The sequence below is a fragment of the Sylvia atricapilla genome, chromosome 5 (genome assembly GCF_009819655.1).
Source record: "Sylvia atricapilla isolate bSylAtr1 chromosome 5, bSylAtr1.pri, whole genome shotgun sequence".
Classification (NCBI taxonomy): Eukaryota; Metazoa; Chordata; class Aves; order Passeriformes; family Sylviidae; genus Sylvia; species Sylvia atricapilla.
In genome coordinates, this window is record NC_089144.1 from 46358161 (window position 1) to 46383450 (window position 25290).

General features: G+C 34.8%; 1 protein-coding gene across 2 annotated transcripts in view; it reads left to right on the forward strand.

Annotated features, from left to right (window-relative positions):
- SCYL2 (SCY1 like pseudokinase 2) overlaps window positions 1–22337 on the forward strand; it is a 33291-nt gene extending 10954 nt beyond the window's left edge. Inside the window, exons 4-18 of one of the 2 annotated variants that reach the window (XM_066319348.1) lie at window positions 753–897; window positions 1538–1687; window positions 2311–2532; window positions 3277–3393; window positions 4497–4622; window positions 6099–6275; window positions 9678–9800; window positions 11026–11139; window positions 11594–11726; window positions 12993–13111; window positions 13717–13817; window positions 14357–14423; window positions 14548–14634; window positions 15763–15882; window positions 16467–22337. In XM_066319348.1, coding sequence (XP_066175445.1) covers window positions 753–897; window positions 1538–1687; window positions 2311–2532; window positions 3277–3393; window positions 4497–4622; window positions 6099–6275; window positions 9678–9800; window positions 11026–11139; window positions 11594–11726; window positions 12993–13111; window positions 13717–13817; window positions 14357–14423; window positions 14548–14634; window positions 15763–15882; window positions 16467–17117 — 2452 coding nt within the window. In that variant the 3' untranslated portion in view covers window positions 17118–22337. The remainder of the gene's footprint in view (window positions 1–752; window positions 898–1537; window positions 1688–2310; window positions 2533–3276; window positions 3394–4496; window positions 4623–6098; window positions 6276–9677; window positions 9801–11025; window positions 11140–11593; window positions 11727–12992; window positions 13112–13716; window positions 13818–14356; window positions 14424–14547; window positions 14635–15762; window positions 15883–16466) is intronic. The other variant, XM_066319350.1, reaches the window with a different exon arrangement.
- Window positions 22338–25290: the final 2953 nt, after the last annotated feature.

Sequence of the window (25290 nt, forward strand, 5' to 3'; positions counted from 1 at the left end):
TACTGGTTTCGAGACCAGTTTTGAAATTTGCAATTTTGACAGTGTTACAGCCAGTCCTTATTTGTGGAAGTTTTCTTCTGCTGTGCTTTTCAAATGCAATTGGCACAAAAATGCAAAAGCAAGACCATTAATTTTCATTAGAAAAAAAAATCAATGAAATAATTTAGAGAACAGTCGCTTCACATGCAAACTGCAGTTCATATAACAACCATATTTGTGTTTGCAGATCTTTTCTCTCAGTTGTCAAAGTAAAAGAATTTTAAGGTGCTCCCTTATATTACATTAATTTAGTTTCTGATCATTGTCTGAGCTCATTAAGTATTGCTTCAGTCCAGGGACGTGTTGGTTTTAGACATAGGTAGAAGTCTGATTTTTCAAGTTTTAATAGTAGTAAGCATTACTTGATCAATTTTTCTTGGATCAGGAGAAGAAAAGCATTGTTTAAAAAATAATTATTAAGCATTATGTGAATAATTAGTGATTTATGTAAATGTTGGAGAATAAAAGAACCTAATTCTAGTATTTTTTTAAACTTCAGACATTTATGTGTTTCTCTTTGCCATAATATTAAGGGAATTCAAAACCTGAATTATAACATGGCTTTTGGTAGCACCAGGTGTTTTGGCAATGTATAATATGGTGTTTGTGTGGTTTTTTATTTGCAGTCAAGAGATATATTACGTTTTATTTGCCGTCAAGAGATATATATTACATTTATGTACAAGAAATTTTTTAATGCATTTCCTATACAGGGATTGCTTGGCATTTTGTACAGAACCAGTCTGTGCAAGTTTAGCTAATATTCTTGGCAGCTGGGACAACCTACCTTCTCCTTTACCATCAGACATTAAAGAATACAAACTTTATGACGTGGAGACCAAATATGGTTTGCTTCAGGTATGGTACAGGTTGTCTTTATAATTTTTTTCTGCTTTTAGTATTAATGATTTTTTTAATGAAGTCAGTGCACTACCAAAATTTTGTCTGCCTGTAGTAAATCAAATAATAGTAAGGTGAGAGTATTAGTGCTCTGATCACTCTTAAGTGTAAAAGAGGATAAACACTAGAAGCTCTAGGGTGCTACTCTTTTTTTCTGACATGTAAAATAGAAAATTCAATTAATTTTTATTTTCCATGTAAATGTCTATGCTACAGCTGTCTCTTCCATATGTGAATCTTTTCTTAATGTTCTGTGGAGAACCATTAGCTCCCAGGTTTTGTTTGGTGAATATGTTGATCAGCTTCACAAAGCCTTTTTGTTCTTCTGAGATGATGTGGCCTGAAGGGAGAGGGCAATGCACCATCACACTTGTGCTGTGATAGTTAACTGACATTGGTAATCTCACCTGCTGATTACCCATTTGTGTTTAATTTCCTTCATGCATAATTTTTAAGGCATAGGCGAAAATAGTGATGAAACATTGTTTCTTAATTAACATAGGAATTTGACTGTGACCATAACTACAGAACTTTTGGAAATGTCTTACAGGATGTTTGGGGAAATAAATAACCTGAAATAATGATCTTTTATGGACAGGTTTCTGAAGGTTTGTCATTTTTGCATAGCAGTGTCAAAATGGTCCATGGAAACATTACTCCTGAAAATATAATTTTGAATAAGAGTGGAGCGTGGAAAATTATGGGGTTTGATTTTTGTATCCAATCAACAAATCCATCTGAACAGGAGGTAATAATCTTTATATTTATAATCATTCAATTCCAGATTCATGTCTTTGACTGAAACCACTTTCATGATCTTGCATTCCAGTATAGAACTGTCTCTTTAGTATTCACCTTTTTATTTTGTTGGCCAAAAGTTAGAACATATAGCACAGGTCTGGATTGAAGTGGTGTATTTGATCATCTTAGAAAAAGAGCCTGAGTGGGCTCAGTGGGGTGACAGTAGACTAGTGATGGTTTCACACAGAGGCTGGAGCTTGTGCCGCTTCTGCTCCTCTTCATGTTGGATGACATGCAAGCCTACCTGACTTAGTGTGTTGCACACTTAATGCTTGGTTTTCACAAATTAAAATAAATTCCATCTTAGCTCCTGTTTCCCCATTACAGCAGTGCTTTGATTTTGCATTACACTTCCCAGCTCTAGTAGTCAGATAAAAAAACTGCATCAGCTAATCACTCTAAGCTACAGACAGAGATCCTTAACAGTTTTGCCTTACTCTGTTTCTGTTTGATTCATAAATGAATTTGAGTGGTTTAATTATTTTTCTCTGCTTGAGTTTCTTTTTGAAAATGATCTTTAAAAATCCTTGATAAATGTACTTCCTTTTACTTCTCATACTTCTTTTGTAGCCGATGTTCCCTTGTAAGGAGTGGGATCCAAACTTGCCATCCTTGTGTCTTCCAAATCCTGAGTATCTGGCACCAGAATATATTCTCTCTGTGAGCTGTGAGACAGCCAGTGATATGTACTCTCTGGGAGCTGTTACGTATGCAGTGTTTAATAAAGGGAAACCAATTTTTGAGGTCAACAAACAAGATATTTATAAAAGCTTTAGTAGACAGCTGGACCAGGTATTTGTTTTCTTTATGACTGTTGTTTGTTGATTTTCATATTTGACAGTTATTTTCTTACTTTACACATATAATTACTGTAAAATAGATTTAAATATTGAGAACACTATCAGTGCTCAAAACATAAACCATCTGACAATGGTATCTAAATAAAAACCAGCATTTTACACCTGATTTCTCTGTAAACCTGTTGAATGCTGGTCTTGTGAAATAATGCTTACCTGGCAGTGAATTATCTATGTAGTACCATTGAAGATGGCTGGGTTTAGAGTGATTTGATCACTTGACATGGCAGTTGGTATGCACTTAGCTATCGCTATTTCACATTCTTTGTGGACTGTGGATATCAACAGAAGACAGTGTCACAGTTACTTGGATTAGCTGGCATAATGTCTGTTCATATGCAGGTTTCCTTTGTTGTAACTTTGGCTGCCCAAGTGCCACACAGTACTGTGTTTTAATGTGTATAGACAACACCTTAGATAATATTTGCCTGTTTAAAAATACCATGTTTGTATTCTCTGATAACCTGGACTACAATGGGAAGTTGAAAAACCAGGAGTAGGGCCTAAAACAGATAGGCTTTTTGGAAACAGGAGAAGACTGTGAACAAGAAGGGAGAGATATCAAATGTGTGGATAGAGAAACCATCAAGAAAACAAAGTATAGGCCTGTTGTATATTGTAAATAGTTACATGCAGGATTTTCTGACTTCATGGTGTTCATGCTTGAATTACTTCACAGCTGAGCCGTTTAAGCTCCAGTACTCTTCAGAACATACCTGAGGAGGTGCGTGAGCATGTAAAGCTGCTCCTAAACGTAGCTCCAGCAGTCAGACCAGATGCAGATCAAATGACTAAGGTCAGTCCATGGAAAATACAGTAGCCATAGGAAAGAGAGAAATTAATGTTTGATTTATAGAGCTATTTTAAAATGTTTTCTGTTAATCATTTTAGTTGAAATGTTGAATATTTTTAACCCTTTAGATGCAATGTTATCTGATGCCAAAAGTTATCCTTATGCTGACATTTATTTTTATGGAAAAAGTGTGTGCTGAGACAGAATTTTGAAAAATTAATAAATTATTCAAAAATTATTCAATGCAACACTGTTTATTCCTTTCCATACAGTTGGAAGCTTTTTTGAACCATGATTTTATACAATTCAGTCTTTAAAATTATATTGGAAAGATTTGAAAGTGAGAAAATCATAAAGGGCAGTAAGCATAAGGATTAACTTTTGGCTTATGATTTTTGGTGTATTCTTAAGTATGTAGAACAGTATATTCAGAAATTATTTGCCGTAACAAACCAAAATTTAATCACAAGTAGAATATGATTAAGTTTTAATTTGGCAAAACTGTTGCTCTGTTTTCCTGTCTGGAAGTAGAACTTAAAGCATTGTTCTTCCCTTGTATTATGCCCCATTTTCTCCAATCTGATAGCCTTTCAGATTACTACTTGTAGATTCGTTTTGCTAAATTATTTTATTCTTTTGCTGTCATGTAAAAAGATGGTATGCAGAGATAGAAATCAGTGTTTTAACTGTTGAAAGAAATACAGTGGGTGACAAAGGGAGAGGGAGCAGGTGATGGTTTTATCTACCTATATACTGAAAGATGAGAGTGAGGGAATTGGCAGATTCTTGGGTGTCATCTCAGTTGCCTGAAGGAGTACAATAAACAATCTGTAAATGGTTGTATTAAGCATTGTGGTTTTATAAAGACATTGAGGTTTTTTTACCATATCTGCACACTGCACACTGTCTTAATAATCAACCTGTATCTGAATATTATACCATTTGATATGTAAAAAATAATTTTCTAATTGTTAGTTGCAGACATGTCATTGTAAAGGCTTGCTGTCATGCATTGAAAGGGGAAATAGATGATTATATTTTGGAATTATTGTAACAGTATCAATGTTGTCCCCCTCCAGATCACAATCTTTTAATCTTATTTTTAGATACCATTCTTCGATGATGTGGGAGCAATGACGCTTCAGTATTTTGATTCTTTATTTCAAAGGGATAATCTGCAGAAATCACAGTTTTTTAAAGGACTACCAAAAGTTCTGCCAAAACTACCTAAGGTATGTCTGAATGATGATATTTCAATGACTGGAAATAGCAAGTTTGAAAATCTATGAACATCTGTAAGCATTTTGACTCTTGGAATGCTGGACTTTTTGTAGCATTGTACCATAATAGACTGCTGTGACACTGTCAGAATAGAGTAGAAGGAAACAAAGGGAGATTAGGACATACTTATTCTGGAAGTACTCTTCAGCAATCAGTAATACTTTAAATGGAAAATGGCAAATAAACCAAATAAAGAAGCCTAATTTGCATGTCCTGTTGTAGTTCATCCCAGTTTTAAAGGGACTTGTCTTCTCTCCATTTACAAGGCTTTCTCTGTGTTTCCAGATGCCATCATAGCTCTTTAAAGTTGCCACCTTTTCTTGCTATAAGATTGCTTCAATATTTTTCATAGCAAAGCAGTACTTCAGTGTTGCCTTCTGTCCCTCAGTAGACTAAGTGCTTTCTTGTGCTGGCAGTGCTCAGAAATCTCAAAGGCAAATGCTTGTCATTATATATTTCTCCTGTGTAGTGTTAAGCTATGTCTAGACTGGCTCCCTTTCCTTTTGTGGTATACCTTAATTTATATAAGCCGTAATGCATATGGGATAGAAGAGTAGTATTAGTTTAATACATAATGGAATAACTGAGCTTCTCAACCAGGGCATTAAATCTCTTTATTTTTAATTCTGTTTTGCACTGCTCAGTGCAACATTTAGACTCCATATTTAATACTATATTCTTTATAATTTAGTAGTATTTTCCTTTGATCAGAAATGGTTGCTGGTTTGAATTTGGAAATGGATAGCATATATTTCACCTAACTTTAGGCAGCCACTGATTGACCAAATAATCCTTAGAGCATTCTTTTTTTTCTGTCTTGAAATTATATTTCATGAAGGAAGTGACTGTGCCCATGAACCATATATTTCTGTTTATTGACTTCAAAAGCATTTAAGGATGTCTAATGCTGCAGTAGACATCCACAGTTTAAATATCTGTTTCATCAGCAGAATCCTATTTAGGTAGTGTATCTGAAGTTTTACAGAGAGGTGTAGTAGTAGGATTATGTGTTTGTTCAGTGAATGATGGGGTACAGAAAAAAATTACTAATTTGGAGGGTTTATGGGGTATTTTTAAGGGTCTCATTAGGGTCTTTTTAAAGAAAACATATAGAGTATGGCTTTTATAACTTGTGTGTGGCTCCAAGTCCTATTTTCTGTACAGTTAGTTGCTTTTTTGTTGGTCTTCACAGTTGTTAAAGTCTTCATTTATGTTTTGAGTCCAAACAGCGAAAATTAAACAGAGTAGCCCAGTGTAAATTAACAACAGTGTACTGTGCAAATAAGAGATCAAAACTGAAAATTATCTGTCTACTTTATTGTAAATATCAGGCTAATACAAAAGCTGTTGAACTGGCACGATGGTAACTTTTTTCAGTGCAGTACATGATTCATACTTGGTGGATTTTTTTTTTTTTTTCCTTTTAGCGTGTTATAATTCAGCGAATTTTGCCTTGCTTGACTTCCGAATTTGTGAATCCTGATATGGTACCCTTCGTCTTGCCCAATGTTCTCTTAATTGCTGAGGAGTGCACCAAAGATGAATATATCAAACTCATTCTACCTGATCTTGGTCCTGTTTTTAAACAGCAAGAACCAATCCAGGTATGTTGATAGTACTTATATTACAATTTTCTCTTTGTTTTTTTTTTTTTTCCCCTGAAAAAATGACTAATTGTTCTATTTCCCTTTTCTGGCTTGACACACATTGCTCAATCTGCCCTATAGTTGTCCAGGCAGTCAGTCTTGATTCATTCAAAATAGATTTACCAGGAAATTCTCAAAGCCTCTACCTCTTCTTCTTTAGATGGGTTTTGAGGGTATGTTGCATTTGTAGATGAAATGAGATTTGCAAGAGATGGTTTAATTTACCACTTGGTTTTGGTTGATTGCAGAAGATACATTTGTAAGCATTTTAACCCTTATCTGGACAATCTGAGCAGGGTTGAACAGTACAATGTTTGCATATATTCGACCAGTAGATGAACCTTGGGTTTTTTCGGTTGTTTTTTCTTGTATCTAGTTTGCTGACATTGGGTCAAAGGGGGGAGGGCGGAATTGTAGCTTTGACACTCTCTAAGAAGTGTTGTTTATTCATATTAAGAGTAGTATTTATTTGATGACTGTGTAAAAATTTGTGAAATTCATTTAATTTCTATTTGACAAATGTAATGTCAAATTTACATTTGACAAATGTAATTTCATTTTACTTACTATAAGTAAGTAAAATATGCTGGTTTCCTTGCTGTTTAAATGTATAAAAGTTCTAAGACTTAACTGTTACTGTAAGGGAGAAAAAATTTGCATCCTTTTGTCATCACCATGATGATTCCTAAGAAACTTGTCGCAAAGTGGGGCATTGTGCTTCCACAGATGAGAGACAGGTATGCATTCCTTCTAGCTCACTCCTGTGCCATTATTTTTCTGCAGAGCACTTAAAGGGCACGGTAAACATAGCAGACCTTTTATTTCTGGATTTCAGAAAACTGGATCAGAGAACTGTATTATGCTGTGGAGGTGGGGAAGGGGACAGCTGTCTAACTCATAATACCTCAGGAAATTTGAACTACTTAATGCTGTTTATACTTGGTACACTGAAGCTTTATGTTAGCTTTTTTGTCTTGAAAAAATCAATGTTTAACCAACCAAAAGCCAGTGAACATCTCATTTGTGCTGTGTCATCCTAAAAGGTAACTCTGTGTTTTGCTGCATTTAACATTAGATTTGTGACACAATCCTTGCTGCAAAAAGTTTGGAGCAAAGTTACATCTGGAGCATAATGGACCCAAAAGCTGGTATATATCTTGAGAGATGAAGGAAACAAAATACAAATTGAGTCAGCTCATATAGATGGAGCTTTGACAAGTTTTTCTGTGACTATGTAGACACTATTAAATTCTTATGCTGGTATTTTTAATGCAAAGTACTACATGGCTTATTCAAATATTATTTCTATGGTCTTTCTAGTATGGCAAAGTTTAAATAATCTAGGTCATGTTTTCAAAGTTAATATATCAGGAATTCTGGAAAAAATACAAAGGTTCAAAGTGCCAGAGTGCCTGGTCTGACTATCTTAGTACAAGCAGAAATGTGCAGTTTCTGTGTGCTTCTAACTCCTGGAGAGGGACATTCAGGGAAGATAACCAGTATTTCTTCCCAACACTCTTTCAAGATGTTACAGATTTGTATGAGGGGCCTGTTGCTTGACTTTAATAGGATATTCGAATTAGGAAATGAATGTATCATAGGAAAGCTGCTCTAATTCAATATGAAGAAATTATTAGGTGGTGCTCACAATGTCTTTTTGTGAAAATGGAATATTTAGATAAACTTATTCATGGGGTTAGTGTGGAGTAATGTGTGCTGTACATAAACATCCTCGCTTACTCTGACATAGCTTCCCAGACAAACCCTTACTTTGTATCTACAGGATTCCATAGACAGTTAATATAGGATGTGCTGTAAATTCATTTTCTAATTCACTACAGAGAAGTGTTCTCTGAAAAGTACTGGGCTCTGCACTAATGAATGAAGCATTGTTACTTAGAGTACAACTGCTGTTAATTGCTTATTAGATGATGTGTGTGAGACTGTGACTGTACCTTCTTAATTTTTACCTAAATAGATGAAAGTTATCAAATAGAATCCTAGAAGCTTTAACATAGAAACTGTAATTCCACAGTACTACGTTATTAGGGTTGTTACAGAAGAATAAGTGTTTAAAATATGTGTAGGTCTTAAAAACTAAAGTTTAGGACAAAGATTGTATATTGAAGAAAACTATAAAATCTAGCTTTAAAATTGATCTCGTCCATTTCAGCCTTATTGTCCCAAATATGAGGTTATTGCATCAGAATCAATGTTGATGGAATGAATGAATGATTTTGTGTGTGTGCGCGATTTGGGAAATCATAAATATCCAGTAAAAAAACACATATTAGCTGTACTTTAAAAATCTATTTTTCCTCATTGTAAAGAGAAGGGGGAATAAATAGAAGGAGAAAATTTATAATGGGGTCTTGGTGCATTTCTGTTTCTACATTTCAATGCTTCTGTTTATTTGGCATAGAAATACTGATTGCCGTGTATTTTTAGATGAAAGTTTTAAGTTTTCCTATAAAACACTTGGCTTTTTGTTATAAATGCGGTACTTTTAAATGTAATTTATCCATCTAGTTTAACCTATTTTCTGAAAGGAATTCTGATATCAATGGATAATCACTGTCCCGTCTAGCACCTGTCCAAGCTGTGATATGAATCTTATGAGTTACATAGTGCTCTGTATTTGAAACTGAGCTGGGTGAGTGATTTAGAATAGTGTCTAAATGGCTAATCTTTTAGATGGCTAATCTTAAGCAAGATGGATCTCACTATGCACGAGTGCTAATCTAATATTATTTTTTAAGTTAATGTGATGTGAATATTTTGTTAGAATTATTTTTTTTTATGATACACAATTTCTGTTAAATAGGATAAATGCAATTTTTTGTCCATCTAGTAGCCATGTTATTTTTTATAATGTCCCTATTTTGATTTTAGACACATGGAATACAGCTTGTATATGCAGAGTTGTGGTCAAGTACTTGGAGAACAGAGTTTGAGTTACAGTTTTTGGAAGTTTAGCTTTTGCAACAGTGATATGTGTGTAAAGATTTTCTGTGAGCGTATTCTAACAAAGACCATAGAGAGAGCAAGAACTATTTACACGTTCTTGTAAATAGAAAAAATGACTCTTCTGAAATAACAAATCATCATGACTCAGTAAGGAGTTCGTCTAAAACATGCGTATTTTGTTTGATTTGTATTTGCTGTTTTTAAAATGCAATAACATGTCAAAGTGTTTTTTGTCTTCCATGCCTTCAGGCAAGCAACATGGTAAGTGATCACATTTACTGAGTTATAAGAAAACTTGTGAAGTTTTTTTGGTATGATACAACACACTTTAAATTGTAAATACATCCTTTGCAGTCAAAACTTTTGGCTTCTGAATTGTCTTTCTTTGAATAGATATTGTTAATCTTCCTGCAAAAAATGGACTTGCTTCTAACCAAGACTCCACCAGATGAAATAAAGAACAGTGTTCTGCCAATGGTTTATAGAGCCTTGGAAGCACCTTCAATTCAGATCCAGGTATAGTAGTTGCAGCCTTTATTAAAAACTTTCTTTTTTCTCTTTCAGCTGACATGCCAATTTTTTGTATACTTGTATCTATTGACTTAAAACCTATAAAACTGTATAATATGCCTGAATGTTGAAAGCGATGAATGCTTTATTAAAGAACATTTGTTTCTGGTAAACTAAAATTTAGTTCCCTTGTTTTCCAGGAGGGTAGCCGCTTGATTGTTGTTCTAATACTCTTATCTTAAATTCTTACTCATCACCGTAGCAGAAAGTAGGATGTACATTTATATTTCACAGCCTGTGCAGCAGAAACCATGCATGAGAGACATGCATGCTCGTACCAGTCAGTGAGAGTTGGCTTATTCTGAGCTCCCACTGCTGAGAACATCTGTCCTGACAATTACCTCAGGAGACCTAACATGCTGCAAAATCATATTAATGTACATTCTTGTGACATTTTTGTGTATCAGTATTTTTTTTTCTGTATGCTTTCTCTAACTTTCTAGGGTTCTTCTGGGGATTTTTTTAATCATTCAACTGCAGTTAACTTTCAGTTACCCAAAAATGTTCAGGAGTAAGAGATAAAGAAACAAAATATTTCTCAAAGGCATTTTTGGATAATCAGATGTGACTTCTGCCTTTGCAAAGCCTTTGTAATATTAGGGACAAAGCTTTTTGTTTCTAAGTACCTAACATAAGTTTCTTGCTGCATCAGTACTTTGATTACTGAGGTGTTTACTTGCAACGTCTATACTGTCTCTTATTTTTGAGATTGGGGTGAAATTGTGTGTTTATTTTTTCTCTGCCAAAGTATGGTTTATCTTTACATATTTTATCATGCAGTCTGTCATTGTACTGCAGTATTACTGATAGTAATAATTGAAATTTTCTTGATTTATGTAGGAGTTTAATACTTTGTAGTAAAAGCTGGGTTTTATATAAAGGTGCCTCATGAAAATTCAGTATATTCTTGCTGTTTAAATATTATGAATTTATGAATGATCTTTTTTCTAAAATCCATTTTTGAAGGTTCTGTATACATACCATGATGCTTTATTATTCTAGCTATTTTTAAGTGAGTCTGATAGATTAAGGTCAGCTTAGTTGAACATATTTCCTTAAGAGGAAAGGTTAAGAAGATATTTCAAACTAACTGGTATTGAGTTATATTAGTACTAATTTTATAATAAATATGCATGTTTCTTTTTAAACTTGTATGGATTTTTTTTTTTAGGAGCTTTGCCTAAACATAATTCCCACGTTTGCCAATTTAATAGATTACCCATCAATGAAAAATTCATTAATTCCAAGAATTAAAAATGCATGTTTGCAAACTTCTTCTCTTGCTGTGAGTATCATTGTAATGTTCTCTAGTGTTGTAGAGCATGTTCTAGAAAATGTTGTAATCTTTAGTTACTTTGGGTTTACCATGTTGTGTCTTTAAAGGAAAGCCCATCAATGTGTTCTGATTTCTTACTGAAGTTTTTTTCAAAAAACATCTTAAAAGTGCAAAAGCACAATTTCTTTGCTCTAACATTTTTTTAAGTTGTTAACAACTTACCATGTTAATAATGTTGTAAAAATTACTTCAGTGCGTTCCACATTAATATACATTTACAATGTTGTCATGCAGAAATGCCAAGTTTTTGTGAGCATAAAAACAAGTGGTTTTCTTTCATGATGCAAAAGCATTTTTTACCTTGTCTTGAATTTTTCAGTACAAAGATTTTCTTACACGTTTTGTAAAGCTGTTTTGTTTTTCTTCTATAAATAGTTTGTTTAATCTTTACCATTCTTCACAGGTCCGGGTAAATTCGCTAGTGTGCTTGGGCAAGATTTTGGAGTACTTGGATAAATGGTTTGTGCTTGATGATATTTTACCTTTTCTACAACAAATTCCATCAAAGGAACCTGCAGTGCTCATGGGAATTTTAGGTAATTAATACTTCCAACTTTCTCTTTTGTGTTTTGGTATTATAAATCCAAGAGCTTTCTGTGTTATCACTGAACATGTTTACATAGTGTATCACTAAAATGACTATTAAAAGCTCTCTGGTTCTTGAGTATGTCCCTGTTCAGTTACCTTATGTATGACATTTGAGGACTAGTACGTATATTTTTAGTCTTCAGGGCCTGGTGCAGTTCTGAGTACTCACTGCAGTTCATGGGCTGTGACACTTACATAGACTGGGTGCTGCACAGTCAGAGAGGCTGGTTTCTTCAGAAGAATATATGAGCTGTCATCTTTCAGATGCAGGAGCTTTTGAGATGTTATTGTTGCCACTTTCTACCACTCTTGCTTGGCAGATGCTATAAATGATGGTGTATGAATCTGCTGTTCTTTACTGCAGGTTTTGTTAGACTCATTTTGCTGAATGTTCAGGCATGTAGTTGTGCCTGTGTGCAGAAGTGGAACACAGTCTCACAAAATTACTAACAAAACCTAATGGCTTGGTACTTCTGGAAGAGGAGACCTCACTCCCACCTAAGCTTTCCTACTGCCACTTGGTGCTTGCCTATTTCTCCTCCTGACACCAAAGTTGTGTAAACCAATTGTAACAGCTGAGCTGCACTGCCTGTGACCATCATTAAACACTGTACTAATATGTGATGGCAGCATAATTTTTATTTGCTTAAAAGCAGCAAGAAGGCATCTTGTTTGTACTGATTTAAAGCTGCCTATTTTCCTTAATCCTTGCAGCTTTGATTTTATTTGCTGTCTAAGAATAAGGGATGCTATTTTGTGCTTCAATTGTGTTGATTCTGAATTCTACTCAGATACAGTGAGTAAGTGAATCCTAGTTTGGAAATAATGGGCTGAAATCATTTTTATATACTCAGGCTCTCTCAGGATTTCTCAAGTGGCGCTGTGTCAGTCTGTGGCAAATCACTTGCACATGATCTATTCAAAGATGCATTTTCTCAGATAATTGGCCACAACAATACATTGACTAATACCAGATTTCATAACTGCGAAGTATGTCTTTGGACATCATCTTGTTCTGAGCTGTAGCAAAGCCTCTTCCTGTTCGTTGTGCATCAGTACTTAGCCTTTAAGATTCTCTTGGTCATGTTTGTCCCTGCTTGCACACAAACACAGTGGTTGTTCAGATGATCAGTACATATGAGCGTGGGACTTCGAGTTTGTTCACATTGTTTACTAAACCTAACAATTTCTGCTATTTTTATGTTCCATGTTAGGTATTTACAAATGTACATTTACTCACAAGAAGTTGGGAATTACCAAAGAACAGCTTGCAGGAAAAGTATTGCCCCATCTGATTCCTCTTAGTATTGAGAACAATCTTAATCTCAATCAGGTAGGAACATGACTGTTTTAAATGCTTTTCCTTGACAGTTATCAGAGAATAAATTTAAGCAGTCATCATAAAAAAATTCATCTGTTGCTGCCTGTCTGTGTCTGTTCTAAAAATAAACAATACCAAAATCTTTCTCGATTTTACTGTATTTCTGTGTTTGAAGATTGTTATTTTTCAGTGTATTTAACTGATCTGGTGTAAATTTTCAAAATTATTACTGTCAACCTTCCAAATACCCTGCAAAAGGAGTTAGCTACTAACATAATAAGTGTTCAAATAAAATGCTATGTTGCTGTGAAATATTGGGAAAGAGAGTAATAGGCTGGTTTGTTTGTTTGAGAATGAATCTGGTAATGTGGAGGTTTTGTCTGCAGTGCCCCATTTCAATTTTTTTTAGTGGCCTATATTTTTCCCTGTTTCAGTATGCACTCTGCTTGTAATTTGCTATCTAATGCACAATAATGAAGGTGGAGTATAAATTGTTTAAAAGACTTCACTTTATCTGACGTTGTGTATTGTAGGTTTATGAAGTATTACCTGCTAAGTTACACCTATCTGAATTCTATCACTGCAAAATCCAAACTTGTTATGTATTTCTTTTCCAGTTCAATTCTTTTATTTGTGTTATAAGAGATATGCTCAATAGATTGGAAGCAGAGCATAAAACAAAACTTGAGCAACTTCATGTCATGCAAGAGCAACAGAAGTAAGTGTTAATGTTTGTGTTGGAGAAGTAGTCATTTTTTGGCTAATGTTAGAGAACTCTAGCCATAGCAATAAAACAATGAAACTATTCTAAATTTGAGGGAATTACCTCAAGTAAGCACAGTTGTCGGAAGATCTGCTTCTGTGTGCAAATTGCTTTCCTGTAGTTGCTGAGAAATAAGCCATACCAGAGAAACATAAACAGTGCAGACTTTTAGAAGGCTGCGATATTTTAAAGTATTTGGATATATTTTATGGAGCCTGATATGAGGTGAGATTTCTGAGACAAAATAATTTGGGATATCTGAAGTCTGGGTCACCCTGCTCAAAGAGAGAAATGAAGACCACAGAAAATTGCTAGGAGACATTCACTATTTCTCAAAGAATATTTGCCAGTCTTCTGAAGTCATTACATAAAATTGGTTGCTCTCATAATGCAGTTGTTTGGTATTATTTAAATGCTGAAGAATAATCTGCATTGTTAATGTTGTGGATGTGATTGCAAAGTTGTCTTGTCGTAATATACTCTCCACTGTGTAGATCCTTGGACATAGCCAACCAAATGAGTGGGTCTGAGGAGGCAAGATCTAGTGGTACAGGCAATCAGGTAAGCAACAATATCTAACTTACACATAGAACACTGAAAATTAAAATCACTTAGATGATATTTACATAGCCTTAAATTACAGTATTTGAAATAATGAAGGTTTTTTTTCTTTGAACTTAAACAGATTGACAAGGTATTTAATAATGGAACTGACCTTCTAACTAGTGGATCTGATAGTAAAGAGAATGAGATGTCATCAATACAGAGAAAGGTGTGCTTTATTTTATTTTGTAATTCTTTTTTGTCCATCTGTCTATGGACAAAATGGATGGGGTTGCAGAAAATGAGTATGTGTAAATATATACCATATTTAAAGCTTTAGTAGAAAAACTAAGTGCTTTTATATATAGCACACCACCATACATAGTCACAGGAGAAGGTGCAAGAAAAAAGTTCAAATCATATCCTTCAATTTCTACCTATGCCTTTCCTTGAAAATAGCTTTGTACTAAGTAGGCAGCAATTCAGTTTATAAATTTGTGGTCATTTTCTTACTTCTTAATTGTAGATTTAAATGAAACTAAAACTTCACCACTGGATTTAAGTAGGAAAAGCGAAATAGGGATCCTTATGATAAAATGACAAAGAGAAATGAAAATACAATGTAGAATTTTAAGTAGTAACTTTTACTGTAGTTTTCCAAGTTTAGTGGAAACAGTCAATATGTGGTTAAATACAAGACACAAAGAAAAAACATAGCATAACATAAACCATAAATGGTAATACAGTAAACATAAGACTTGAGTATTGTAAAATTATTTTCATACTAATAATTACAAAAAATGGCTTCCCAGAATCTATATGTTTTATAATTTCTATTTTCTGGTTATCTGAATCCTCCCAGTAAAGAGGGATTGATTTAATTATTTCATCCTTTATTATTAACAAAAGTGGAGTTAAAATCCTCAAAAGATTCTTGAATAGTTTTAAAATGAAATTCCCTTTTCAACTCCATGGTCATTTGCATTTCTAGATCAAATAAATAACTATATAAAAACAAAAACTGTAAAGAACACTTTTTCTTATGCCCAGTTCAAGAAAATTAAATTTCTTATGCCAGTAAGGAAACAAAACTAAATTGGTTTTGTTGATCTGTCTCTTTTATTTAAAATCTGCCCAAATTTCTCATTAGGCTGCTCTTAATATTATATTTATTTGCTTTAAGTACTTTCTAGCAATATGGTAAATATTCTAATAGATTTTGCTTATTGGCTTTCTCTTTTGTGTAAATAATTGTATGGTTTACCACATAGAAACGGCAGTGCTAGTATGAAATAAAAATATGAATGTCAGAATAACCATTTTGTGCAACTTACTGTCAGTACTTTCCCTTTCAAAGGCCTCACTTACACTGGAAGAGAAGCAAAAGTTAGCTAAAGAACAGGAACAGGCACAGAAACTGAAAAGCCAGCAACCTCTTAAGCCCCAAGCAACTACAGTAACACCTCCAGTGAAGCAGGTGAGAGAGATCAAACAACTGCACTGTTTTCATTGGAGCTCTGATGCTTTTTCAGGGGTTGTATGCATTTAGCATTTTTTTCGTCCTGCGAGTTACTCTTGTTTTTTTTTCTGGTAGTACAATGGCACAGCTGAGAAAAATTAAATTTTCATGTGCCTTTCATTTGCATCGTTAGCAATATTCCCACTTTTTAAATTGATAGAGTTGCCAAGGGTATCATTATTATTGGAAAGTCATTGTACTAGATAAGGGAAGAGGGCATACTAAGAAAAGTTTTTCTCTGAAGAGTTCATTAAGGAAATATATAAAGGTTTTGGAGATAGGAATGGGGCATTTAAGCAAATAGTCACAGTAGTACTTTGTGTAGTCTTAGATGTCAAAGCTGCATAACAATTAGTTCTAAGTAGCAAAGAGCACAAATATTGTAATTTCTCTTGTGTATTACTATATTTCATCCCCAATTTGATGCAGTGAATTTTAATTTCTGAAAAATTAATGCCAGGTCTGCAGGGGTAATGATAAAATACTGTCGCCAGAGTGTCTGTAGAGGAAAAGCATTTAACTGCATTTTATGTGTTTTGCAGACAAAAGACTTGACAGATACCTTGATAGATAATATGTCATCTTTGACCAGCCGTCCTATCAACCAAGCTCAAGCTGCATCTTCAAGCAGCTTCGCTTCTGTTCCTTCTGTGGGTGTTGGAATGGGATTTTCATCACCTATTGACAGCACAAAGAGAAATATGACAAATGGACTAAATACAAATATGGGATTCCAAACTGCTGGATTCACTATGGGAGCAGGTCTTGCTACTCAGAATTTCTTCAGTGGTCCAAGTGCAACAGGAGCAACCAAGATGAACATTGTACCACCTGCCAATATGCCAAACTACAGTCCTATGAATGCTGCATCTGCAATCTCTCCACTGACACAACAAAACAGACCCCCAGATATGTCTGCTTTAGATAATCTTTTTGGTCCTCAAAAACCCAAAGTTAGCATGAAGCAGTTGGCTCAACAGAAATCAAGCCAGTGGGTTAATCAGTTTGTGCCACCACCAGGGTCCCCGAATGCGAGCAATACAGCCTTGGGACCTCAGATGAACATGATAGCACAGCCAGGCTTTGGTATACAGGGTAATCCTTTCTTTTCTCCTCAGAACTTTGCACAACCAGCAAACACAATGACAAACAGCAGCTCAGCTAGCAATGACTTAAAAGATCTTTTTGGGTAAAATGTTTTGGTTTCTTCTTTCAAAGATTGATGAAATTTGAATCATGGGTAAGCTGATTAACATCTTGTTTTGATTAATAAAAACATGACTTGGGGAAACTTTCAACCCAGCAAACTAAAGAGTTTTGGACAGGAAAAAAGGCTGATCTTTGATTCACCTGGTACTGCAGTGGAATTGTGTAAGTGCAGAGTCATCTTACATGCTGAAGATTTCCTGTCTCTTTACCAACACGAGAGTGCTGAAGGCAGGATGCATATATTCAACTGAAAAAGAAGTATATCAAAATTATTTAGAGGTGAATTCAGTCAACTCCTATGAAATTTCCTACAAAATTTTGTTTCTTAAGCTCAGCAAAAGTGCTTAGGGGATAATGATGCTATTGGATGCAAATCTAGAATTACTCATGTTGCCTGAATTTGTCTCAAGGTGGCATTTTGTCCTATGACAGTTTGCAAAAAGAAAATTATTACACTGACCCAAAAATTTTGATAGCCAAATTATACAGAGAGAACTCTTAACAGATAACTGTGGGCAAGACTAAGAAGGCAGTATATTTTGACTTTCTTCTCTTGTGTAAGCTAATGTAATTAATGTAGTAGTAAACTATAAAAAGATTCATCAAGCCTAAGAAGTTGTTTTAAAATTTGGTTCAAGTTTGGGACAGAATAAGAACACTGCTTCAAAGGTCATGCTGGTTTACAATCTTTTTTATAATGCCAGATCCTTGTTACAAGCCCCATAGCAAAAGCAACATACCACTTAAGCAGGATTTTAAAATATGTGTGGTGATTTAATCACATTTACTATATGTTCCATTGTTTTGGCTAATACAATACTGCTTTTAACTGATGTGAAAAAACCCTGAAGTTATGGAACCTCACAAAATGAATGTAAATGTACAATTCACATGTTGACTGCCCCAGCTGTGTAACTAAGTGCACGTTATATAGTTACACAGAAATATCTTGAATTAATAAATAAGTTTTGGCTCAATTGAGACAATGAAAAAGGATCGCCTTATACAATTTGCACAGGATTGTGTGAAAAAGCAGACTGCCATAAATTGCCTTGACTAGAATGAACTATTTCATTTTAATTTTGGTTTAAATCAAGTCCTTATGAAGGATAGATTGATATGAAGTGATTTCTCAAATACATATTGTATGATAAATACACAGGTATTTCAGATCCTTTTTATTGTATTACTCTAAATTCAATAAAGGTCTCCAGATGTCCAAATACTAGTTTCTTCTACTTCTAGAAGGTGCGTGTTCAGCTTGCCCATGGTGGAATCTTAGCTCTGTCAGATAATATTGTTGAGTTTAATTCTTTTTCCCTAAGAATTTCAAGAGCTTTCTTACCTAGTGTTTTGAAGACTATAAATGGTTATTTTGAGAAGGAAATAACTAGTTACCTTTTTTATGGAAAGCCTACCTGCTTAATTTTTCAAAGCCTTTCACTGAAGAAACTCTTATTTCATTTGCTGCTTAAGAAACCAAAGGGCCTTATGCTGTAAATATTACTTGTATTTTGTTATACTTCCACAGTTCTAAGCGGTCATAGCATTAAGCATATTTCTTAAAGATTCCTTCATGTATTATAGCTGCTGCGTTCGTCCTATTATTTTAAAATACCTGGGACCAATAAATTTGTGGTCTAGAAAACAATACCTAGTACATTGTGATGCTTATGTGCTGTTAATATTCATGGTAAGCATTGTAGGTTATGTTAAAATATCCATGTCAATTTAGGTACAATACTAGAACTGTTGAACTATTTAAGTTCATTTACAGTTGCTGGCACTCCATTCTCTCAGTCACACTAATGTTATCTTTTATGTCAACTCTTGGAAGCTGTGTTTTGTTAGGGTAACCTAAGGCAAGCTTTTGAAGAATTACTTGAATCTGTGTTCCTTTAAATTATTTGGAAAGTAAGTTTATATTGAAAACAACATCTCATAGGACTTTACAGTGTATTATAAATGAATCCATCTATGGCAAAGGCAGTCTTAAAAATCGGTGTTCTGATCTGGGGTTTCAGTCACTGATCTCTCTGGACTGGGAGCTTTTCAGAACTGAATTTAGTTTAATCTATTGCAGGGAAAGTTAAATGAATAAAAAGGATCTGATTTTATATACTAGACTTCCTCAGCCATGTGATTTGGGGTATGTGCTTTTGGCATGGGCTATACCAGAACATAATCTATTTTGTAAGAACAAAGTAAAAAAAAATCTTACCGGTTCAAATTACAAGAGTCTCTTTTATGAAGTGGTAATGAAGTGGAGTAAGGTCTTTATCTGACTCAAGTAATAGGACTTTTTTCCATTTATATTTGAGAACATAACTTTGATTTCTTTTGTTTGCTGCAATTTTCAGAATGTCAAGAGTAGAATAACAACTAAGAAAATTGAAAAGGGTGCTCATGAAAGCTCTCACAAAATCTTCCAGTTATTTAAAAATTAAAAATATATATATATACTGTATTTTAAAGTCGTGAATCCAATTCCTTTTCCACATAGACGGTTTCTGCTTAGTGTGTGAGGAAACCCAGTGTGTTCGAAGTTCTTGAATTATTTCTTCTTAACTTAAAGGAAAGAGGACTTGCAAGAGGTAAGTCACCATGGCCATGTGCTACTTGGCTCCTGCTACAATAGTTTTTCTTTAGGAGGCCTTGGCCAACTGATCTCTCCACTTAGAAGTTGTCGTTGTGAGGCCCTGCAAGAGGCTGGAAGACTTGTTTTGTGGCCAGAGTGAATTGTTTGAGAGCAGCAATTGTGCTTCACATCCAGGTTGGGTTTTGGGAACGACAGAGGGGAAATATTACAAAATGTGGATATTCCAGGAGCCTCCTGTGGCTGAGCTTGGATGGAAAGCAGTGCTGCATCTAGCTTGGCCTAAGCAGAGGGTCAGCCTAGTCCTCATGTAAAGTAAAACGGAAAACACAGGTTTGAAACTGGTACCTGATTAAGAAACTGCAAATGCTGTTAATGAAATAGTAACCTGATAATAAGTTATTATTTACAATGCCTCGAGGAAGACTGTAAATTGCACTAGATTTCTGCCCTTCAGAGTCAACCTAATTTAAAGGAAAAAATGTGAAAGCCTGTCAGGTTGTATCATCAGAGCACCCATTGTGCACCCACTGTGCTCACCCACTCTGAGCATGTCTTCATTCTACTGTGGAAATGAAACAGGGTCTGGGTTGAAGTGCCCAGACCATCTAGTTTACATTTATTTGTAAAGGAGAGGTAAAGGGAAGGGATTAAGTTCGTATTGTTCAAGTGGTTCATCTCTATTTTTTTTTACTATAAAAGGAAAAGCTAAGTGAAAATAGCTCCACATCTTGCATCAGTTGTGCTTTGATTGCTCTGGTGTATGCTAAATGAACATGACTGCACCAAACAACTGTTTTCCTTCTTAGAGCCCTTGGTTCTGTTTGGGTTTAAGTATGAAAGTGTTTGAAGCATCCTCTCAAAACTCAGTCATAGAAAGCAGACTAATCCTGCTGTAGGGAAGGATTGTATTACAGATGCCTGAAAAACCTCTATTTTAGCTGATGGAGAACCTTAAAATACTGAGTTTCAGATTAGCTTAGAAACCCCTAGTTCTGACTCTTGAGAGAAATTGGGAATGAAATGGCACAGGTGTCACTGGAGGAGGGAACCGATCTTCTGTTCCTTTTCGTCACACAAGTGGTGTGAATAAGGCACAGAACAGCCCATGGAACTTGTTTATGCAGGAGTCTTTTGAAAGGTAAAGGAGTCCACCAATTATTTGGGAGATGGGGAGAGAAATTTTACTGGGAGCATGGGTAGAATGGCCTAGTTTGTTTTAATGAAGATACTGTGTTCTCCTCACTGTGATTAAGAAATGTTGTAGGTAAGTTGTGGCCTTACACAGGTGTTGAGTACCCCAAGTAAAAGGCTGAATTTTTATATGTGTAGGTGCACAATATTTCAAGCCTTATTCTTTAAAACTTTCCTTTTCTGTTTTGTCTTTTTAGCAACAACTGGTTCACATTTATGTGGAACCTTAACAAATACCCTAATTGCCTTTTAAAGTAGGAAAAATGTATATTGACTTTTGTATTATAACCCGTGTTGTAATGTTATCTGTGTCTGTAGATAGATAAGTGTGATTATATTCTAGATTATAGGATTTTTTTGACTTTTCAACTGCACCAAAAAGAGACTAAATGAGAAATTAGATTTGAATCTAATTCCATAAAGCTTCTATACAGACTAAGAATTACATGATACTTGTAATAAATAATACATGCTTAGTTTGCCTACTAAGTCATCCATGTGACTTGAGCAGAAAAGGAAAGGTTTTAAAACATAAGTTTATGACACTGGATTTTGGATTACTGGATCTTGCATTACAATTAAGTTGGTGGAGTGAGCTTTGCTTATTGATTAGGGTTTTTTATTGGGGATGGGTGGGATATTGCTGATTTGTGCCATTTCCAATGAAAGAAGCATAGGGAGGAGGAGTATAGAAAAAATACTCTGTTGTATATGTAACCATTCTTTTTCTTTGTTAAGAGATATGCTGCATTTTATATATTCATTGTGAACTTTTCCTTTGGAAAGCTGTGAGGAAACCTATCTGGAGAATTTCAGATGAGTTAGCTGATTTTCAAGTGAGGTTCTGCCTTGTACCTTACCTTCCATTAAGTTTTGACTGCTTTGCAAGAAAATTACACAAGGCAGTAAGAATACACCAAATCTTCTTGCCTTTCAGGCCTCACCCTTGTATCCACATAGCAAATAAGCTCTGAAGTTGTATTGTCTTCAAGTTCTTTGAAACAGGTCTACCTGCTGTACAGATTTCTGAGATGAAGCTGTAAATCAAAATGTGTTATAGTGAACTCAGGCCTTGTGCAAAATACTTAGTACTTGTTTATTTGTCTAATTGTACAGTTTCTGTACTAGTGGCAGTTTTATGTTCTGATTGTAAAACATTAAAATTCTCATGAGATTTATAAAGTGATGTTGTTGTGTCAGCTGTGATTCATAAATAGAACTGTCATAGCATGGCATTAGTGCATATCTGGTTTATTGGACAGCTCTTCAAAACCAAAATTATTCTTGTATCAACATGTAGAAACAGTTACTTTAAAGCTATGTAAAAGGTACAGTGACAGTTCTGAGAAATACAAATCACTTTGTACTCTGAATTAGGTTGCCTATGGAAATAAATGAACTTTTCATATTTTCACATTGGAAGATATTTTTATTGATAATTTTCATTAAATTTACTAATACTAACTTCTGCAGAAAACTTTTTCCTTGTACATTTTGTTCGAAATACATTTTATTCCATGTACTTTTGAGTTAATTTCTTAGAGATTGCTGTCCAGATGTTTGTAAAATGTCATCACATATTACCTTCATGCAGTGGTAAAAGTTCTGGGGAAAAACTGCCACAGTAAATGCCTCTAAAATGAGCATTTACTTTTTCTGATGACACATAGTGATCTCAATTTGCATGTTCATAACTCATTGACCCAGAAACCAGCCCTTTCTCTAAACCTGAGTTTCAAGATATGCTGCTTTGTCAGGTTAGAGTTTGCCAACATTCTGAAGGACTGTAGTTCTCAGATTTTTGTATGGTATAAATCATTCCAAGTACAAGACATCTCAGTCTGATTTGATTAGAATCAACATTGTTTGCCAAAGATGGTTTGGGAGAAGAGAATAAAGAAACAAAAAGATAGATTAGGTGAAAATGGACCGGTAGCATCAGGTGGCTTCTATGCTCTCTTTGTTTTCACTTGGTGAGGATGAGAGCAGCCCCTATCCTTCCACTACTGTATCCATCAAGTGAGCACAGTCCTGTCATATGCCAGCCCCTGCTGAACAAATGCCTGGCTTAATTTGCTCAGCTAATCACAGTCCTGGTCTGACTGGTACGTCCTTCACCTTGGTAATGTTCTCTTTGTCTCTCCATTTCTGCATATTGGTAGGATCCATAACCACTGCCTGTTTCTTAAGCAAGAAGGTTTCTGTGCTGAAATCCAGATGTTCTGGGTTGGTTTGTTGTGGAGTAAAGTTGACATCTTTATAAATAAACTCGTTCATGAATCGAGATAGCCTAAACCTTCAGACAGGGAAACTGGAGATCTTTGCAGTTGGTTTTTCTTTGCCCGGAACCCTGTGATATTGGCAGCTAATTGTCTGTATTTCATCACTTAAATATCTCTAGTCCAACCTTTGGATTTGTCGTGTACCTGAACTTTAGATTAATCTTTTTTATATCAGCATTTGTAGAGCTGTGTTACCAGCTGGAGACCACTGCAGTTGCTCAGTAGTTTGGAAAATGGTTCCTAAGGTAACAAGGTGGATTCTGATTTCTTGTGCCAAACTGACAAAGCAGGAATTCAGTTTATCCTCCTACCCATGCACAAACTCAAGAGCAGCTCAATAAATACTAGTTATTCAAGCTCTGACATAATTTACTAAGTATTCTAGACATAAAATTTAAACTCTAGACTTTTTTTTTTCTGATGTAGGACACCTGCCTATGAACTCTACTATTATGGTTCCATTGCATTTTCTTCCTGCAGATTAAGGCAGTTGTGGGTGTGGAGTGATTGGAAACTCAGAAATGGTAGATGTTTAACGACCTGCCTCTATTTGCATACCAATTTTCTAAAGGGGGTTAGTTTCATAATTTTTCTTGTGCCTTTATTATTTGGCCTTTTATGATGGAATTTCTTAAAGGGTTTCACCTTTTGTGTAACAACATCAAAAGACTAGTTTTTACACTCTCCTGCAATAATTAGCCAGATAATCAAAGAAGAACCTCCATTTGTAACTACATCAATGAAAACATTGATATCTTTTACCTGAGAACCAACGGTTTGGGAGCTGAAGTTATGGCACAGGCAGTCTTTGTTCATGTCAGTCTCTCTGTCTGCTTGATGCCACCTAATACTTGTAAGGGTAAGCAAAATCAAAACCTTGAAGAACTTGCTTTCCAGCGGGTGACTTTTGAACCAAACACCACACAGAAGAGTAACTGCTTATTTTCTGAACAGAAAAATCAAATGTTACAGCAGTTCTGTTTTAGCAGAATTAAAAAATCTAGAATTGTAATTCCTGCTGTTGCCATGCTGATGAAATAAACACCTAAGGCACAAAAGCTGTGAGTAACCATTTTAGCCAATGTCACAGCAGTGACCTCAAATATCGAAAATAAGAAAAATGCTAGTGAAGCAATCAGATGGCTCTATAATTACAGCAGTAAATCTCATTTGAAGAATCTAACTTGGCACCAGATAGTTTTTTTTTTAATGAATTTCTAAAAAGAATTGTGTCTTACCATAACTGTGACTTACAATCATTGTATTTTAGAAAATCAAAACAGGAGAATCAGGAAAAAATAGACTAGAACATAATTTTCATACTTTCTGCAATTGGAGTGATTTCAGTATAATGTACAAGCATATTTTCATCATTATTCTGTGCAGGATTAAATTATTGCTTATCTGTTCTTTTTTATTTGGCAAGCAGGAAACTTAAATTAGCTAAATTTTTTTTTTTTTTTTTTTTTTTTTTTTTTTTTTTTTTTTTTTTTTTTTTAGTTTCATTGTCTTTATTGGTTTTATGTTTCCTAAAGAATTCATTGCTTGAGTCTTACTGATTTACAACCATTACAAGTGAAAGATTTGCAGTGAAATAGCAAATTTCTCTTGCAATATCCTCATGGCCGTATTTTACAAACCAGAGCCATACAGCTGAAATTCTTTGATTTAGCAAACACTAAATATTTCTTAAGATAACCAGATCATTAACAGGCTGCTGGGTAGGAAGTGTTTCCTTATTCTATTCATGACGTAAATAGGACAAAGCTGTGATTTCCTGCACATTGCAGAGATTAAATCAGTGTGTCTTAAATTTTGTGTGTCTCTTCACACACAATTTCCAAGTTAACTGAGCTCAATTCCACATATAGCACTTCCTTTGTCAGAATTTTCCTTTGGACCATATGCCTGCTACTTTTCCAGGCCCTTTTTGGTGAAGCCATTTCTTGAATCTACTTTCTCTTAGATTTTTTCCTGCATCAGTGCTCCCAAGCAGTGCAGGGGTGTAGAAGCAGAAGGGCAAAACAACTCAGGGGCTTCTGGCATTTTTTTTTTCTGGTGATGCTTGGTAAGGGAATGCTGAAT